Source organism: Stenella coeruleoalba (assembly GCF_951394435.1).
Source record: "Stenella coeruleoalba genome assembly, chromosome: 10".
In the NCBI taxonomy this organism is placed as follows: Eukaryota; Metazoa; Chordata; class Mammalia; order Artiodactyla; family Delphinidae; genus Stenella; species Stenella coeruleoalba.
In genome coordinates, this window is record NC_137156.1 from 18088904 (window position 1) to 18109915 (window position 21012).

Sequence of the window (21012 nt, forward strand, 5' to 3'; positions counted from 1 at the left end):
AGGAAAAATAATAGAAAAATAATTGTAGTGGATTGAATGGTGGAACCCCAAAAGATATGTCCACCCAGAGCCTATGAATGTTTATTATTTGGATGTGTGACCTTATTTGAGAAGAGGGTCTTTGTGGACATAATTAAGTTAAGGCTATTGAGATGAGATTATCCTGGGTTAGGATGTCCCTATAAGAGAAAACAATTGTCCCTATAAGAGAAGAGAAGGGGAGAAGACAGGACAAAGAAGACAAAGCCATGTGAAAGGCACAGCGATTAGAGTGATACAGCCACAAGCCAAGGGACTCCTGGAGCCACCAGAGGCTGGAAGAGGCAAGGAAAGATGCTCCCCAAAGCTTCCAGAAGGAACCAGCCCTGCCAGCACCTTGATTTTGGATTTCTGGTCTCCAGAACTGTGAGAGAATACATTTGGTTTTAAGCCTCCCAGTTTGTTGTTATTTGTATGGCAGCCCCAGGAGACTAATACAATGACAAGATGCGGTTTAAAATGCAGTTTAAACCACAAGTGCATTTGCCTTAAGACAATTCTCTCTTCTGCAAGGAAAGATTCTAGTCCTTCACCAAATTGAATAGTTTCCCCATGGACAAAACAACTAAAACAAAATAAGTGAAGAAAACCACATTGAGTGGTAGACGGATTGGGTCTCAGTCTGCTTCTAGAAAGTTTTCTTAACTGAATATTTTTTGCAAGAGTGGACATTAAGAGGAAGTACCAAAGTTGCCGTAATTCCCTTTTTTCTGGTCGTCAGAGGATTTTGTCCATTGAACATGAAGCTTTATTTCAAGAAAGAGTCACCACATGCTTGAAAGTGCAAATATGTATATTTACCATATCTAAGCTCAGATTTAGGCTGTCATAGCTTTTAGTTTTCCTTCACTTCAAACATAAATACATTTGTATGAAGTAAGTATTGCCCTCATGCTCATTTGAAATGAATATTTGATGATTCAGTTATAAATCACATACAAATGTCCCACAAATAAAGTGTTTATTATAAATTTAATTACTTATGTGGTTTATTTTGTTTTTATGAGACCAATATTTTCATAGTTTTTTTAAAAAAATCATAGACACACTTGATTATGTAATCATCATAAAAAAGAATTAGTATTTTCATAAGTAATAGTGCCTACATTTAGAAATAGAGAATTACCAGATTCTGGAGCTCATCCTTCCATGCTACATTTGCAGACTATAAATCACTCTTAAGGTTCCGTGAATATTTTAATTATCTTAGCCATTTATTAGAAGTTTTTCTCCCTTTGGATTTAAAACGTGATGGCACATAGAGAAGCCCTCTAAAATCCAAGCCCAAATAATATATTTTCATGTTCACAACAGAAAACAACTCTTATCTCCTCCCATCTCCTCTGTACTTTTATGCTCTAAAAATGCTTGCTTGACTCTAAGTTCACTCCATCCATGAAGGCTTCTGCTGTCACCCTGGTCAGAAATCATTGTTCTCTAAACAAGCTTTATTGTCATATTACTTAAAAAAAAAATTACCAACTGCTGCCCTATGGTATAGTGATTTACTAGCGTTGTGCTACTTCCCTATGAAGGTAAAAGCTACTTAAGCAGAGGTGGCAAGTCACTGTCACTTGATCGGTCACCTCCAATGACCGGCATTGAGGTGCCATGTTGAGAAGGAGCTGAAGGCCATGTGCTGACTCAGCAGGAAATAAACAAAAACGATACTACACACAAGACGGCGTTCGTTCTTTCTGTCCTTCAAGGTGAGACCATATTGCACTTATCTGTTTCCAAAACAGCTTAGCACTGGGGAATATGTTTACTTCCTATTGACCTCTTTAAGTTCATAAGAACTTCACCAAAATTAAGCACACATTCTTGACGTCTTGCTCATGAAATTGTAGGTCCATCTTCCTTCAGCTGGCTATAACCCTTCTTATTCCGGCTCCCTCAGGTCCCTGATTGGTTTGGATTATGTTTCCTTTCCTTGATTTATACTCCTTTGGATTAATAATGGGTTTCAGATTATTTATTATAAAAACACTTCCAAATGGATTTCTCAAACTGTAGTTATAAACTGTGAGATAAGCACCCATCTTAGACATCAGAGATATGGAGTTATTGGTGACCCTGTAGCTTTCCACAGGCTGAGCCCCGTCAGCCCTACCCTACACATACAGGGACGAAGAAATCTTGAACACAAGAGGCTATGCATAAAGAGTGCTCAGTGGATTTTTTTAATCAGCTAATTTTTAAATGCATGTGTGTATTTTGGGGACTCATACACCACACAGAGCCTCCTTGCTTTTTGTGAAAAATATAATACTTTATACTTGAATTATTATATAAAATTAATGAAAACATTGGATTGCTGGTCTGTCTTTACATTTTAAGTGAAACATTTGGTACTGAGAAAAAATTGAACTGACCCTGAAATCTGTGGTTTTGAAAAACACTTAGGTATACTGTTTCAAGGAACAATTTGACCTTCACGAGAGTAAAAGGCCCTGTTTTATTTTTCTGCTTTTATGTTTTATTTTGATGATAGCATGTTTTTGTGTGTGTGTGTGGCAGAATGTGTCTTTTGAATAAAATCTCACTAGTAAGATTTTAGTAAGTCAAAGAAAAATAGAGATCTTTGTATGGATTCAAGATGTACGAGATTTCAAAGGGGAGAATGGAGTGTTTATTTTTTGTTTTGCTTTGTTTTTACTTTCCCCCGGTCTTTCAAAGGTGATATTACAACTGTATTGTGTTTACAACCACCAGAACTTGTTGATTGAGAAGAAAATACTTTATTCATGAGCTTTAGGGTATTTTGCAGGGCACCGTATGCCCTGGGATTGGGCATTAGCAGAGCATGGCAGGTTGGTATGTCTGTCAGTCTGTTGGAAGTTGTGAGAGTGAAAAGGATTAGAAATAAGAGTTCTCTGAACAAGTGAGGTGAGTTGTATACAGACACATGCACAGACATGCATACACATATATACATATATATACACATTCACATGTGTACATACACATACACGTGTATGTGTGTATATATATACACATATATATATACACTCACATATATATTATATAAAGGTTAGAAAGGCAGAGGAAAGCAGATAGTATCACAGTTGCAACCAGGTAAGAGAGTCTGAATAGAAAAAATTATTTAAATCAGGAAGGTATGGGGGGATAAAATATACTCTGGCATGAAAAAGACTTAAAGTCTAGGGTACTCAGCTTAGTCAAATGGAGATGGAGAACTCCCAGTGCCATGAGATGTAGACGTACAAGAACCCTAGAGTCCAGTGGGGTAGAGTTAAGGGTCGATCCAGGAGCGGTTGTTCCTCACTCCTAAGAGTTTAAGGCACAAAAGTCTTAGCTTTAAGCTAAACGAAGAAACCAGGCAAGACACAGTCAGGATCTACAGTTTGTATCTTGTAAAAGACTCATGGCACCAAGAAGGGAGGTGCAGGGAATGAAGGTTATGCTGGAAGGAAGGCTCAGTGTCACTTTGTGTGACTACGGCTCAGAGTGAGAGCAGCAGTGCCAGTGGAAGAAGCCCCCCAAGACCAGTGTTCAGGGAGTGCTTGTGGCGTGCTGTCTCCCTAATCTCTGTACAGCAGTGGTTACGGCACAAGCTTTGGAGTCACACCTGAATGTGAATTTTGACTTTGCTGCTTATGAGCTGTTAAAGTAGACAAGATAATTAACCCTTCTGAGTGAGTTTCCTAAAACATAGAGGGTGGCTACTGAACACTTCAGTGTTCTTAGAGCATTAATTGATACAATGGTAAAGCACTTAGAAAATTGCCTGGCATATAATAAACAATTCCTCAAATAATAATAAGAACACCAAATAGCTAAATAGTAATCCAAGTGTAGGTGGAAAGCTGAGGATCAGCAATTTTAGGTAACCAGCCAAGTCACTCAAGTAGTAAACAGTGAACTAGGATTCTAATCAAATTTGTCTACCTCCAAAACCTGTACCCCTTCAACTAAATCACACTGAATGTGGATATAATTCAGGCCAAATTAAGAGGCCATGAGTTCACCCTTGACACTATCAGTCACATGGCTACCTTGTACTGATGACTAAATCTTCCTAAATAAAATCTTCTGTCACTTTATGTCAAGATGGATAAGAAAAAACCCAAAAAGACCAAAAAAAAAAAAAAAAAAAAAACTCAGTAATTTCTAAATTGTATTTGCTTTAGATATTCAAGTGACTTAAAATAATCACTGCAGCATGTGGCACTATTCTTTTGAAAATAATATTATATAATATATGCTTTGGATAACATGCACAAGCTAGGTGCTTTTCTTGGGTTCACACAATGAGATGGAGTGAAAGGGCTATTTCAGACATCTTCAAACAGCTTTCACAGGAGCCAAGTCAAGACTTATCACTGGAAGTTCTCAGTATTTTGTATACGGTTTAAAAGTCTCCTTTCCACACCTCTCTCCTCACCTACTGCCACTTGCTACTTTTCTGACACGGTGTCACTAAAAGTAAATATGGCATCTGAAGGTGGGCAGTCATGAATGCATGATGCATTTTTCAAACTCTGCCCAAGATCCATCATGATACAGTTCTCTGGAGATTTCATGGAATTAGCAGGTTGCACCTAGAGCCTAGTATCTGCCTGTTTGTTCAGGTACAGATCACTCCAATGGCAGCAAAATAAGTTTTCTGTGTAAAACTACAGCAAGGAGGCAGGTCCTGTAGCTCTTTAGATTCTTACTTTGATTTATGAAGAGAGAAAAATAAGACAATACAAAAAATGCTATGCTAGTCAGGAACCAGTGAAGTGAGATCAGGAATAACACTTTGTTCTGATCAGTGGAAGGTCAGAACTGACCCTCTCTCTCACCCTCATTTTGAGACCATCAGAGTGTAGTTTTGCAGAGGAACGATGAATTGGGGATTGTCTTAGCTTGCTAAGTGCTGTAGATCTCATTTAGTTTATTTTACAAGTCATTTGGCACAATGGTAATAATGACAATGAAATTAGATTCTTGCTACTTAAAAAGGCCTTCTACTTTGTGCTTAAATACTTTGGTTCATGCATTCAGTTGTCAGGGGAAGGCCGAGATCCAGTTACCACCTCTAGTTATAGTAACTTTAATTCAGTAATTTTAGTGGCACGATCAGGCCCATGCATAAGCAGGAGAAGAATTTGCCTATAGAGTGCTTCTTAGAAGTCTGAAAATGATCTCCTTCCCCAGAATATCTTGTCTACCGACATGTAAAAAATGCATAGACCCTTCTATTAAAGAACCATTTCTTTTTTTAAAAAACTGTATGTCCTTATGTACCTTTTAAAAGCAAATATTCTGCTGTTATAAACCATTTACTCATTAATGTGAACTGTATCATCTCCTCTAGGACGGCTATCAAAGATTTTAAGTAACAGGAAAGAAGTGCATTTGTCTGATTATTCTCCAGACCAGACACCACACCCAGTGCATTCTCAAGCACGTGCATTTAATAAGTGATTTTGAATAAAAATTAGTATCTGATTTCAGTGTACAGGGGAAAAAATAACTTGCAAAATTCCAGGTAGTATGGGATGAGAAACCTTGGTGGCAGATAAAGGAAGAATAATTAGAGAGAACATAGGGACAACTGAGCCATTGACAAAGATGGGCAGGTGAACAAGAAATATATCTTGGGCCTGGATGGGATGAGAATGAGGATGACCAAAAGGAAAATGAGAGCATCAGGAAAGAAATGTTAGAAAAAACTTCCAGGAGAAAATTCACAGTCTGCCTTAGAATGATCCTGACAGAAGAATTTACAAAATCATACAAACTGAAGTTTTTCTCAGCAATGAACTCCATATTGACTATTACAACCACACATCTCTCTTCTCTAAGCTGATTCCACTGTGGTATAGTTGATATGTACTATTTTCAAAAGTATCCCTTCTAAGTTTCCCAACTTATGAAATATACCAAGCACACATTGTCCCCTTGAAGTAAACGTGCTTTCCGTGGTTCATTAAATCACCATGTCTCATGCATAATTCAACTCCATCCTCATGTACACCTTAGAACTAAGCCACACATTACTAAAACACCATCCCTTTCAACTATTGTGTAATTTGATAGTTATATTTTCTTAAACTAAAAGATATTTCAGCACGAGTTTGCTCAGTTCACATCTGATGCTTCTAAGGTACTGTCCAGCTTTAGGACCTTCAATTTATTTAACAATACTCATTCAAAGAGGGTTTAAATACAACTTTTAATCTACCCTCCCCCCCACACACAAATAGAATTAAAGATATTCCCCCTTATCACTGATGACTCTGATGAAGTTAATATTCTCAAAACTGGCTATTGTTAATATTTGAGGCCAGTCAAAATTCATTTGCCTCAAAGGAGTTGGACAATCAGAGTAGCTGGTTAAATAGGGCCTCTCAGCTTTCTGCTGGGGTACTTCTATGCTCTGTCTTCAAAAAGGGACAGTTTAGAAAGTTAAGACACCTATGAACCCCCAGTGCCTTGAAATAATGACAGGCCACAACACTGCAAAGCCGAGGATTCAAATGGATATCGTGGAAAGAATGTTTACAGGTGAAAATATTTATGGTTGCTATAAACAATCTACGTCCCTACAGAACTTATACATGTTTTTTTTCTTTCCAGCTTGAACTCATGCTCTCACATCTTATGGTATTCCATGTATTTCTTATCCTACTGTTGACAGATCTGTCATATCATGTCTTTTGGTTGAAATAATATGCCTTGCCTTATCACCAACAAGGAAGAGGATATTTAAAAGAAGGAAAAAGTACATTTCAAAGGCCACACAGGATGACTCATTCATATGTTTAGCATTTATTGAGTGTGTACCATGTGCCATGCAGTATAACTGGTGTTGGTGAAAAAGATGGGCAAAGTTCTTGCACCAAAGGAGCTGACATGCCATTGGAGAAAGATAGATATTAAAAAACTGCATCAATAAATAAATACGATAATTTTAGAGTGGGATAATGCTAGAAATAAATCAGAGAACCAGGTAGAGAGAGATGGATGAAGTGGCCAAAGACAGTGTCTCTGAAGACAAGTTGCCATTTGAGTAGAGCTCTAATAATGGGAAGAAGTGGGCCCTGAGTTCTCAGGTAATAATGTTCCAGGCCCATGGAATAGCCAAGGTAAAAATGAGCAATCAATGCAAAAAGACCATTGTGGCTAGAGTGGGATGAAAGAGAAGGAAAATGGTAGGAGGTGAGTTGGAGAGGAGAGAGAGGGATAAGAAGGCAAAACAAAGTACAGCCTTATGAGAATTTCTGATTTATTTTAATGATATGATTTGGGTTTTCCAAAGATGACTCTGGCTGCTGTTTGGGATTGGTCTGTCCTAATCCATTTGGGCTGCCGTAGTAGACTATCATAGTATGGGTGGCTTATTAACAACAGAAATTTATTTCTCACAGTTTTGGAGGCTGGAAAATCCTAGATCAAGGAGTTAGCAGTTTCAGTGTCTGATGAGAACTTGCTTCCTCGTTCATAGATGGCCATCTTATCACTGTGTCCTCACTTGGCTGAAGAGGGCAGGGAGGTTTCTGGGTCTCTTTTATAAGGGCACTAATCCCATTCATGAGGGCTCCACCCTCATAACCTAATTACCTCCCAGAGGCCCCATGACTTAATACCATCACATGAGGGCTAAGATTTTAACATAAGAATTTGGGAGAGACATACACATTTAGTCCATTGCATGGTCTTAGGGAACCAAGCATGGAATCATGGTCACTGGTTATTTTACTTCCTAAATCTTGTTATTTTTGAGTGTTGCTTCTTAACTCTTCTTTGATGCATGGATTAGTCTGGCTGTGAAAGTGCACCGTATTTGTCTCTTCTACTCTATGTAGGGAAAGGGAGCCCAGCCTGCAGTTCTTACCGGTTTTATGTCAGGGTGACAGGGAAGGGAGAAGAAGGTCTTCCCCCCATCCATTTCACATGAGCTTTGTGCATGAATCTCAAACAAGAATAACTGTCAGATTACAGATTTTTTTTGTGCATGTATGTTACTTCCTGATGCAGGGTAGTGATGTAGGAATAACGGAAGATTGAGTCAGGTTTAGGGTCTGCTCTCCACTTCTTAGTTGCATGATTATTGGAAAGTCAAGGAACGTATCTAGACCTCAGTTTCCTCCTCTTCAAAGGGAATACACCATTTTTTAGGATCAAGTGAGATAGTGTATGTGACAGTGCTTTTTCGTTTAAAAGCACTATATAAATGTTCAGCACTTTGATCAATGATTATCTAGGTTGACCTCAATATTTCACAGGATGGAGATGAAAGTTTATTAAGGTGCATTGTCATATACAAAATTGGGGCTGTAGGGTTGAGCTCCTGCCTCTATCCCAAAACCTCCCACACCCCAAAATCAAAGCAAAAGTGGGAATTGGAAAGGGAAGGTGATAACAGTCACATTAAAATAAAAGGTTGGAAAGGGAATTTGAATGTTCATGTAGTCCAGGGGTAGGCAAACTTTTTCAATGAAGGGCCAGAGAGTAACTATTTAAGGCTTTGCTGGCTCTACTGTCTCCATTGTAACCCCTCATTTATGCTGTTGTAGCATAAAAGCAGCAATAGATTTTTGTTTAAAAAATGAGTATGACTGTGTTCCAATATAACTTTATTTGTGGACACTGAAATTTGTAAATCATACAATTTTCACTCGTCAAAAAATCCTCCTTTTAATTCTTTTTCCACCCATAGAAATGTAAACATTATTCTTAGCATGTAGGCCATACACAATAGGTGGTGGTGGGCTACATTAGGACCAAGGGCCATAGTTTGCAAACTCCTGATATAGCCCATTCCTCCCTCTCTTTGACTAACTGAGGAACAACACAACCAACTAGCTGCTAATTTATCTGTAAGAAATACTTCTAAAGAGAGGATAATTAGAACTTTGCATGAGAGCACAGTCAAAAAACAAATAATGAAAGAAATCCACTTATATCAGGAATTTTTAAAAGACTTTAATTAGATAAAGAAGATGACTTACAAAGGCTGTGCCACAGCAAATGAAGACTTAACACTGGACCTCCACTGATAAGAGCGTACAGCTAGATTAAGAAGTTTGCTAATTGACACATGTAACTTTATAAAAGATAAATGGAGTTTCATTTGTAGAACACATAGGCTGTGTTGTGATGCACAGACAGACCAAGTTCAGTGTTGCTAAGAATCCTGTCAGATTAAATCAACCTGCAAATATATAATTGTGACATCTTGTTCTCATTGGTACAATGCATGCCATTGGAGTCATTATCTCAAAGCTCTTTCACTCCGAGGAGCATCAGTGTTTAATTATATTCTTTTATGAGACCTCATTTGTAGACATCATCCTCTTTCAGAGCTGGCTTTGCTCAGGAAAAGTAGGTTATTATTTTCAAGACTGTGCCCAGTAGTACTGAACATTAGGCCTCTCAGCAGCATCTTTTTAAATAGAGCATCTTGTAGAACCAAAACTCTGTGTTCTTGCTTCAAATTCTTCAGCTGTAAGTTGACAGATGAACTTATTTCCCAGTTCCTCCAGGCCTTCGCTGGCCTCAGCAAGGCTCAGAGAAGACGATAGGTTTCTGGTCTGTTCATTCGAGTAGATGGGTCGTATTCTTCATAACAAATGGGGGAGAAACAATATCTTTCCATATTGCAGATAAAAAGCTAACATAATGAATAATCTGAAAATAAGTTTCTAAGAATCTCTGTGAGGAAAGGAATTAGTTAATGCAAGAAGTGAGAGTTACTGAAGACCAGGGTTGACTATGTCCCGTGGGCCAAATCCAGTCCACTGTCTGTTTTAGCAAATATATTTTTATTGGATCGTAGTCATGTTCATTTGTTTATGTATTGTCTGCAGCTGCTTTCTTGCTACAGAGTTGAGCAGCTATAACAGAGACCTACATTTGCAGAGCTTAAAATATTTACTGGTCCTTCATAGAAAACTTTGCTGACTACTGCTAAAGTCTGTTGAAATCACAAAGTTAAAAATATAAACGCATTTAAGTTTGACAACACTCAAGGATTTTTTCAGAATTAAATTCTAGCATGCCATTTTCTTTTCTTTTTGGCCACGCTGTGCGGCTTGTGGGATCTTAGTTCCCCGACCAGGGATCGAACCCGTGCACCCTGCAGTGGAAGCGCAGAGTCCTAACCACTGGACCACCTGGGAATTCCCCTAGCACGCCATTTTCAATTTAAAGTGAGACATGGTGTCTAAAGTGCTTTTGCTCCCCTTTGTTCATCTAAATTAACAGTAACTAGCAATGAATTCTATGTATTCGACTGGTATTTTAAAGAAAATCCAAGTAAAGTTCTTTCTGGGTATATGCGTGTGTGTGTGTGTGTGTGTGTGTGTGTGTGTGTGTGTGTGTGTGTTTAATAGAAACAAACAGATCTGAGTTTTTCATTTTAAATTGAAATAGGAGGTATATACTCATGCTGCCGGACATAACATCCCCAACCTGCATAGGCCTGACAGTTCATTAATAAGAAGCAAGCATGGGAGGACATGAAGTTTCAAAAGTAAGAAATTCCTCAGATGCTTTAAGAAAGAACCAGTACTTCCCCTTATGTGGGACTTCTTACTTTTCTAGAATCACTTTTGAGTAGGAGTTGCGCTATATACCACACTTGTTCCTGTCCCCAAAAGTGGTGTGAGGGCCTCCTCAGGAGAGGGATGTTATGCATGCTGGTGAACATGTCTCATAGGTAATTCTAGAAGTTTAAGATAAGTCAAAGTTTAAGATAAATCTGCAAATTACAAGGTAAGTTAAACAGATTTATCCTTTTTTTTTTTTCCAGAGATGGTCAATGCATACGACAATATACTTAAAGAAAATAATCTGGTTCAATACAAGGTTGATTCAGCAGAGAGACTACAGATCTTCTGTAACTAAATTCAGACGTAAGTGTTTTCTGTTACTCTCCCCAAATTATTTTTACATGCATACCTTGTTTAAAAGTACCACCTACACTGTCTCTCCCAGTCAGCACACAATCGGAAAGTGGGACTTCATTTGGCAATTATTAAAAAGCTACCTTTAAGACTGGATGCATATGACATTTTTAGAGTGCCACAGATGTGGTTCTATTTCTAAAAGGAAACTTTTCCTAACTAGAATCCATTCACCAATGCCAAATTAAACATTGTGGTCAAATATAGCACAAAAATACAAAAAAATATATAAGCATCTTTTCTAGAAATTCTCATTTTTATGATGACTTTTTGAAAGTTCAAAAGCAATCTGAATGCCCATCACCTAACCCACTGAATACTTACCGCTAATTATGATTTACTTATAAAGGTCTTCTGTTAAGTGAACAAGGGCTCAGTATGTAGAATGGCAGCTTGATTTTCCTTCTTTTGACATCTGTTCAAAATGAGCTATGATATCATCAATCATATTAACTCTGTAGTATTGTATTATTCCTTGGTGTTCCCAGATTTCATCTGACGACTTTTTCTAGGATTCAAACCATAAATACTTCCTCCAGAGACTGTAATGAGAGGTACAGATAAAAATCCAGGGACTGGAACTGATTGAAAACAAAAAGTAAGAGAAACCCATAGTTTTACACTCCCTCTTTCTCCAACCACAAAATTAATTCTTCACCATAATTTCCCACAAGTATAAGAAACCAGTAGAAAAAAAAATAGAACCTGAAAATCTAAAGAAATATAAGTTTAATTACCAGCACTAAAGAATAGAGAAATTTCTGGAACAATATTAAATTTATCCTGAAATGATACAAAGCAGTATGAGAAAATATGTATTACCGTCAATTTGAGCAGAATGTAATAATCTGCACAGTGGTAACGAAATATTATGCTTTAAGAATAATGATTTTATCACTTTAAGAATAATGAAGTACATTATTGACAATTTCTAGTGGTATTCCCTTTATACAAGGAAAAATGAATAAAATAGTTTTGCTTAAAACAATGACCTTTATGGGAAAAGAGTAGTGTATTTCCTCATACTTAGAACATTTCTATGTCTCCTTTTGGATATCTACACACAACCCAAAAGTACAGAACCCAAGTCTCAATTCAATGTCAAAGTGTTGCATGCATTTTTTTAAAAGCTACTTAATGCTTATCAGGATTATAAACAGCAACATAGCATGAGGAGCACTTTGTCATAGTAATTTATCTATATACTGAATTTAACAAATTTGGCTGAGTGATTTTCATGCAGTTTATATTAAATAAACTTATACATTTTTATTATTACTTACACACTTGTATTATTACATTACAAGGTAAGCACTCTAAGATCTTTGTGAGGAAACTAGATCGTTTTCACTCCATTTATGTCTTCTTCTAGAGCAGGACGCAGCTATGCTGGCACTAGTGCACAGCCATATGACTGACTACTGGCCTATTGAATGTGGATGGGTAGAAATGATGTCTACCATTTCTAGGCTTGGCCCGTACAAGCTTACCACATGCAATGCTCTACATTCTTTCCTCTTTCTTGGTGACCTTGGAAACTATTTGCGGAACATGGTGGAACCACAAGGTGCCATGGGATCAGCTCTCTGACACATGGAGAAGAGCCATTTAGCAATCAGGGACACTCATTTAGGGCTTTAAGTGAGCGAGCAATAAACCACTGATACTTGCGAGTTTATTTATTAGAACAGCTAGAGTTACCTTTGTTACTACAAGTTTAGACTAATTTAGATGTGATTCAGAATTGTTTATTAAGTCTGGATACAACATGTCTATGGAAACGTTGGACCAAAATTATTTACTAATAATTTCCACAAAGGAACTCAAGTCAGAGTGAAAAGTCCATTTTCCTTTGATCTGCTAGCCAGCTTTGATATGAGGAAATTGAATAATTTGAGAACAAAAATAACAAAGAAATAAAACAAAGCTTAAGGACTCACTTCTACCACCAGCTGCATCATCTTTCCATGGTAGAAATATGTTGGGAAAAATTCCAGTTACTCACAACCGCTGCTTATATTACAAATCTCAGAATTTTTTGAAACTTAGTTCTTAGGTTCAGACCACAGGAAATAATTGGCTTCCAAAAGAATGGTTTCCAGTTCTGTATAACTTTTGCATCACACTTAACCCCTAGTATAATTGGCCTTTACTTAGTTGAAGGTAGTGACCATGAGGGAGGAAGGACGAACTCAAGTTTCATGACCCAGCCCACCATTCTTCTGTTCACATAGAAATACACCTTCCTAGACATGCCAGCATTATTATTTTTTTTTTTTTCTGCAAGCACTCTAGAAATAGTTATAGAAAGAAGTAAAGGTCATAGAAGACAACCTCAACAAATGCAGATTGGCATTGGGAGAAAGATAACAGTGAGTTACTATACTCCAAAATCCCTTTGGAACATCTGAAGTAGAGTTATCATAATGTAGTTGATAACTTTGGGGCTGATGGTCAATCCATAACCTGCCCACTCTGGGAATGTCCTCCCCATTCAAAAGAGGTTTGTTTCCAGGACTCACGTATGTACCTTGTGACTCTACTCCTGACCACAGTGCATTGGATCAGTTAGGCAGATAAGATTCTCCCTCTGGGGATTCTGGGATTTAGATACAGCGATAGCATTAAGTCTGGGCTATAACTAGACATGGTGGTGTGTAAACTGTAGTATCTAATAGAAAGTGGTGCCAGGCTTCAAAGGAGAATGATTCAGGCCTACAGATGAGAGAATCTGAACAGGAGAGAGAGAGAAAGAGTCAGAGAAGGAGACAAGGTGACAAAGACAGAGAATGAATAAATGAATGAGTGGGAGCCTAGATTACTACTGGCTTTCTTCTTCCTGCTTGCAGACTCTCCTCTGGAACATGGTTAGCTTCTGGATTGGCCCAGAATAAAGGTGCAAATGAATGGCATAGTCAAGACTCGCCAGTACAGGCCTGTTCTGGCTAGTATTAAATTATGCCTTTGATAAGCCTTTCTCTTTCAACTCCCCCTTTCCACCTCTTATAATGTTTTTTTTTTTTTTAATCCCTGCTTTACTAATTTTTCAGCAAGTCATTTCCTACTTATCTGTGAAGATCTGGATCAAGTATCACCTCCTCGGTGACGTTTTATCAAATTCTGTTAGACAAAGTTAGTCATTTCTGCACCTGTGTTTTCATAGTACTTTCCACATTCCTGAACTATAACTATTTGCTTATGCAACTCTCAGCCCTCAAACTGGGAATACTTGTGGGTGAAACTGTAATATACTTTTCTTTGAATCTCTAGACTCTAGCACTGTCTGGCACATAGTAGGTTCTCAATAAATGTGCATGAAATGAATGAATCGATGCTGTCGATTTAGTTAGTGTTACTTCCTTTGTGATGTCTTAAAATACCAAGACACTCTTTAAAATGTTGTGTTCACCCTCAATATTTTGAACAGAACCTTTTCTTTCTAAGGAACTCTGCCTCCTTGCCCTCTGTCCACACACATCTTGAAGCAGGAGCTTTTCTAGAATACTTCTTATTCTATAATTAACATATTTTCATAAGAAGTGTCTTAATCCTCCCTATAGCAAATAAGGCTTTACATTACAAAAACACTCCTAGATTTAGTTTACATTTTGAGAAATTATATAGGAAAATTAATTTGAAAAGCTTCAAAAATACCTATGATTTAGATTTATTAACAAGAGGCCGTCTACTTTATTGTTCAAGTTAACAAGATATGTTAGTTATATTATGAAGCATCAAACTGATTTGAAGAAAAGTATGGATTATAATAGAGATTTTTAGAGATCCAGATAAGCCTAAAGTATATTATCAGAATAATGAAGTGAAACAACTTATATATCATAAGTCTCAGCAGTGTTGTGTCTTTATCACATTGGAATCAAGATTTCCAGGCTCACTACTGTTAATCCAGGGGGGTAGATATAAATACTTAGCTAAAATCCATGTGTACCTTGCATGGCTATAGGGCTTTTGCTTTCTCCTTGTTACACAGAAGCATGAGCTATTGGATCACCAGATTTTTTAACATCTACAGAGGAAAAAAGAAAGGAAGAAAAGCAAAGGAACTTTAAAATTTCCACAGGTATGTGTCTTTGTGTCTCTCTCACGTATATATATGCAAAACTGTATGTATAATATATGTATATATAATCAAGTATATGTGTGTGTATGTGTATATATATATATATATATATATATATATATATATATATATATATATAAAAATCCAAAAGAGCTCTTCTAAGTTTTTTTCTTCAACCTTTCATAAGGTGAAATTTCATCAAACCTCATCATGTGACTCTCCAGGAACCTCACTGAACAGGTCTGACTCATCGTCTGGGAATTTTAAATAGGCATGTGCTTCCATGAGAGTTAATACTTAAAAATACACATACAAACTGGCAGTGAAAGAGAGAAAGAAAGAAAGAAAAAAAAAAAAAACTCAAGTGAAACTTTGGCTTGGCACAAACACTCAGGTCAGACACTGGCCATTCAATATTTCACAGTTAATTACCAGGTGGTATTACTGTTAGAGTGAAGGTGGTGGCTCAGTGTTCAGGGGACAGAAGCATTAAATCTACAGTTTATATCGTTAAGTCAGCCAACTTGGATTAAGCAGTGAAAGGAACTGCCCCTGACATAGTTGACCCTGATTCCCCTTTGAGATACCAAGTTTTCCTCAGAACCAAGGGCTGCGTCTGCCCACTAGTGGTCAGATGGCAGAGCTGGTACCCAGACATTCCCTAGAGGGTTTAATGCCAAGTTCTACCTGGATCAGTGTGGGAATGACAGTGGTCACCTAGTGTGATTTTTAAGCCAGGATTTGGGGATCTATCAACTCAGTTCTGTCAGAGAAGTTAGAATAACATATCCTAAGTCAACTTCAAGCAAAAAATTCTATTTGCAAGATTTCCTTAAAAGTCTTATTGATGGCGAGTTTGCAATAGGAACTGAGATTTCAAATCTATTACCAAAGCGATCAATTATGTCAATAGCACCTAGTACAATCTAACGGCTTTCTTCTCTTTCTTCCCAAATCTTCATAGAATACCACACTGGGGTACTTTCCAGTTTGAATATCATTGAATGTTCTTCCATTGTCAATGGAATTAGTTTGAAAAAATTTTGGTTGGAATTAAAACTCTTTTGCCAATTTATCCTATCCTATAATTTCATCATTGTCTCCATTAAGTCCCTAAACAAAATCTAGAGTCTAGCTAAACTCAATTAAACACTATTCTCAGCAGAATTTTCAGTTTGTCCTCCACGCTTGGTTCATTACTGCCCACTTGAACTATCTACCATGTTCTACCCATACAAGTATCACCCTTGATTAAAGTCAAATCCAAGTTCATCATCAAACTCTAAAATTACTACCACAACATGTACTAATTTTGTGGCACTTGTTGTAGCCTACTTTCATTGTTGTATTTGTGTCTTGAACAATCACCAGATACATACCTTCCCTGTAGGAATTATGTCATATTCTCTTTTTCACCCTTATAATGTTTAGCAAAGGTATTTTCCTTATAATAGGGTATCTACAAATATTTGCTGAAAGTAAAACACAGAAATAAATTACTTGTTTAATTTCCAAGTCAAGACACAAATCTAGCACTGTTTTAGTGTGGTCCAAGGCAATGTGACAAAGCTAACTCTCCACGGGTTTAGTTTTCTTTGTCACCTCTAAGAACTTCCATCTTACATTATGAGTAGGAGGCCAGTGGATGGTTTACTGACTTCCTGGTAAAGCATAAACTTTCTCTGACCTTGAGTAATAGAGTTTATGATATGCAAAGTGTCTCAATGTTTTAACATCTTTTCAAATAAAAATTTGAGTCCTGTGAGTATCATTGGAAAATTTAAATACTTTTTTTTACACACATGCTGTTATAAATGTTAATGAATTTAACATTTTTCCTTCTAATGCGTAGCTCTTACTTCCTCTCTCTGTACCTCAAATACTGATTCAAAGAGTGCCTTGGTTTGCTCATATACTCGTTTTGTTTTTTTGTTTTAAAACTTTTCCCTAGAGTTTACCTTTAGTCCCATTTTCTTAATTGTTCAAGATGATTTGTCAGCTTTTCTTCCTTCCAATCCTTTTCTCTCCTAGTTTAAAGAAAAGTCCAAGTTATTAACTAACAAAGAAAAAAATCTCAAAACCATTTTGCCTTTTTCTTTAAATTTTCTCCTTAAAATGAGTTTGCCTCTTTCATCACAATGAAACATAACAAAAGAATTATGCTCAGAAAATTCCTATAATTTAGTTCTTTCCAAATATAAGATGGAGTACTCCTAGTCATTTGCTTGTTTCCTTTTCTTTCTTTATTTTAAAAAATCTCTTTTTAATTATGTATATAGCTATTCCTTTCTCTTAAAATCAATTCACTCCAGGTACAGCCATTGTAATATGCCTAAAATTGAAGTTGCCCTCAAACAATTCCACAAGATCCAAGCTATCTTGTCAGCTTCTTCAGGAGCTACATATTAAAGTTTCAAAATCCAAACTTGGAACAAAAGAATAAAACAATTTCCTAAGTTTGATTATACTGCCTCCAAATAAATTCACTAGAAAATATATCAGAAGGGGAGAATTAACTAAACAGTCAAGCTAGGAACTGCCAAGAATTGAGCCACTGTGCTTTTTAATCTCTTCTCTCTAAAATATCACCAGAAATCATACTTCAGACATGGGAGAAGAGCGGTTACTGTTATACAGGGAATACTTGATAACATACTATGGAGATGAAGGATTTTTACGTCATTTAACTGTTTGAAGAATTTATTATTTTGTTATTATAGAACAGTGTTTTCAAAAACATTGCAATTTCTTCTTTCATTCAAAAGACATTTATTGAGTATCTTTTATGTTTCAGGCCACATGGTAGAAACATGTGGGAGTATCTGGAAAATCTGTCATTAGTAATAGCTGTGCCTCTTTGCAGACTGAGGGATGTTTTATGTAGATCTTTCTTAAAATATCAACTGTGACCAGACAGATAACCAACTACTACACATTATTTTCTAAATCATTACTTTTTAATCTATTTACTTACTGATTGGATCCATTGTTCATGGAAATATGGTATAGTCATTGAGAAAACCAAAAACACTTGAATAACTGATATGTACATTGGCATTTATCATTGGTTTGTGTGCTATCCATTATACCCATTTAGAAAGAAGGTAGGGTTAGTTAGAAAAAAAACAAAAACAAAACAATTTTAAAAACAAATTATATAAGAAAAAAAGACCATCATAATTTTTCATGATAAATGCATAACAAAATCTAATCTTTCTAGCACATTGGTCGCTCAGGAAAGTGAGAACAATTTGAAGGCTCCGATCTTTTTTTTTTCTTTTAAACATCTTTATTGGGGTATAATTGCTTTACAATGGTGTGTTAGTTTCTGCTTTATAACAAAGTGAATCAGTTTTACATATACATATGTTCCCATAGCTCTTCCCTTTTGCGTCTGCCTCCCTACCACCCTCCCTATCCCATCCCTCCAGGCGGTCACAAAGCACCGAGCTGATATCCCTGTACTATGAGGCTGCTTCCCACTAGCTATCTACCTTACGTTTGTTAGTGTATATATGTCCATGCCTCTCTCTCGCTTTGTCACAGCTCACCCTTCCCCCTCCCCATATCCTCAAGTCCGTTCTCCAGTAGGTCTGTGTCTTTATTCCTGTCTTACCCCTAGGTTCTTCATGAACATTTTTTTTTCTTAAATTCCATATATATGTGTTAGCATACGATATTTGTCTTTCTCTTTCTGACTTACTTCACTCTATATGACAGACTCTAGGTCTATCCACCTCATTACAAATAGCTCAATTTCGTTTCTTTTTATGGCGAGTAATATTCCATTGTATATATATGCCACATCTTCTTTATCCATTCATCCAATGATGGGCACTTAGGTTGTTTCCATCTCCGGGCTATTGTAAATAGAGCTGCAATGAACATTTTGGTACATGACTCTTTTTGAATTTTGGTTTTCTCAGGGTATATGCCCAGTAGTGGGATTGCTGGGTCATATGGTAGTTCTATTTGTAGTGTTTTAAGGAACCTCCATACTGTTCTCCATAGTGGCTGAACCAATTCACATTCCCACCAGCAGTGCAAGAGTGTTCCCTTTTCTCCACACCCTCTCCAGCATTTATTGTTTCTAGATTTTTTGATGATGGCCATTCTGACTGGTGTGAGATGATATCTCATTGTAGTTTTGATTTGCATTTCTCTAATGATTAATGATGTTGGGCATTCTTTCATGTGTTTGTTGGCAGTCTGTATATCTTCTTTGGAGAAATGTCTATTTAGGTCTTCTGCCCATTTTTGGATTGTGTTGTTTGTTTTTTTGATATTGAGCTGCATGAGCTGCTTGTAAATTTTGAAGACTAATCCTTTGTCAGTTGCTTCATTTGCAAATATTTTCTCCCATTCTGAGGGTTGTCTTTTCATCTTGTTTATGGTTTCCTTTGCTGTGCAAAAGCTTTGAAGTTTCATTAGGTCCCATTTGTTTATTTTTGTTTTTATTTCCATTTCTCTAGGAGGTGGGTCAAAAAGGATCTTGCTGTGATTTATGTCATAGAGTGTTCTGCCTATGTTTTCCTCTAAGAGTTTAATTGTTTCTGGCCTCACATTTATGTCTTTAATCCATTTTGAGCTTATTTTTGTGTATGGTGTTAGGGAGTGATCTAATCTCATACTTTTACATGTAGCTGTCCAGTTTTCCCAGCACCACTTACTGAAGAGGCTGTCCTTTCTCCACTGTACATTCCTGCCTCCTTTATCAAAGATAAGGTGACCATATGTGCGTGGGTTTATCTCTGGGCTTTCTATCCTGTTCCATTGATCTATCTTTCTGTTTTTGTGCCAGTACCATACTGTCTTGATTACTGTAGCTTTGTAGTAGAGTCTGAAGTCAGGGAGCCTGATTCCTCCAGCTCCGTTTTTCGTTCTCAAGATTGCTTTGGCTATTCGGGGTCTTTTGTGTTTCCATACAAATTGCAAAATTTTTTGTTCTAGTTCTGTGAAAAATGCCAGTGGTAGTTTGATAGGGATTGCATTGAATCTATAGATTGCTTTGGGTAGTAGAGTCATTTTCACAATGTTGATTCTTCCAATCCAAGAACATGGTATATCTCTCCATCTATTTGTATCATCTTTAATTTCTTTCATCAGTGTCTTATAATTTTCTGCATACAGGTCTTTTGTCTCCTTAGGTAGGTTTATTCCTAGATATTTTATGAAGGCTCCGATCTTTTAGAAATATTTTATGACACTATCTACCTTAACAGGTTGGAATCAAAAGGAATAAAGTACCTGTGCAGAGATTTTCCTTAAGGCATATTTCTCCAATCCACAAATTAAATAATAATGTGACGCAAAAGAAAATAGTGATGACAGATAAGGGCTGTCACAAATAAGTATAATGTTCCAAAGCAGGACATTAAGGTAAAAATTGAGCCTTATTTTTGTATATAGGCCAGAGCAAAAGGGTTCCGTTATCACCCAGGCTATGTATTATACTTTTCCTTTTAAATAAATTCCTATATAAGACTTGTGTTACACATGTAGACACGATACGTGCTATGACAATTGTGGAATGGAATAATAGAGACATGCTTTTCAATTTTTCATAATACTTATTTTGATTTGGTAACATGAAAAAAACTTCCAGGAAAGCACTAGAGAATGATTTTAAATTCATTCTCCTGTTGATTTTGTTGACAGCAATAATTTCTTACCTACATAGTTAAAACCATGGGATTACAAAGCTGAAGGAGGATTCAGTTATCATTTAATACAATCCTCTATTTTACAAATGGGGAAATTGGGGACCAGCATGATTCAGTGACTCTGTAGGGTCCTGTAGCTAGCTATAAAAAAATTACAATCTAAAGATTTCTTTAAAGTCACAATCTAATATACTTTCTATACTTTCTAATATACTTTCTATAATATATATTTTCTATAACATCACATTTCCTCCCTGATGTTTTGGTGGTAATGAAGTTTGATTCAGTATTTGGTGTGAAGGTAATG

General features: G+C 36.7%; 1 protein-coding gene across 41 annotated transcripts in view; it reads left to right on the plus strand.

Annotated features, from left to right (window-relative positions):
• LOC307193308 (uncharacterized protein) overlaps positions 1-21012 on the plus strand; it is a 1334119-nt gene that overhangs the window by 981262 nt on the left and 331845 nt on the right. For 15 of the 41 annotated variants that reach the window (XM_079935120.1, XM_079935102.1, XM_079935121.1 and 12 more), the window contains 2 exons: positions 10808-10910; positions 14953-15042. Coding sequence is in view for 19 of the 41 variants with exons in the window: in XM_079935112.1 (XP_079791238.1) it covers positions 10808-10910; positions 14953-14960 (111 nt within the window). In the remaining 22 variants the exon portion in view is untranslated. Of the gene's footprint in view, positions 1-10102; positions 10206-10807; positions 10911-11449; positions 11560-13810; positions 13906-14952; positions 15043-15229; positions 16009-21012 lie in introns of those variants that run through there. The other 26 variants (XM_079935107.1, XM_079935108.1, XM_079935109.1 and 23 more) reach the window with 8 other exon arrangements.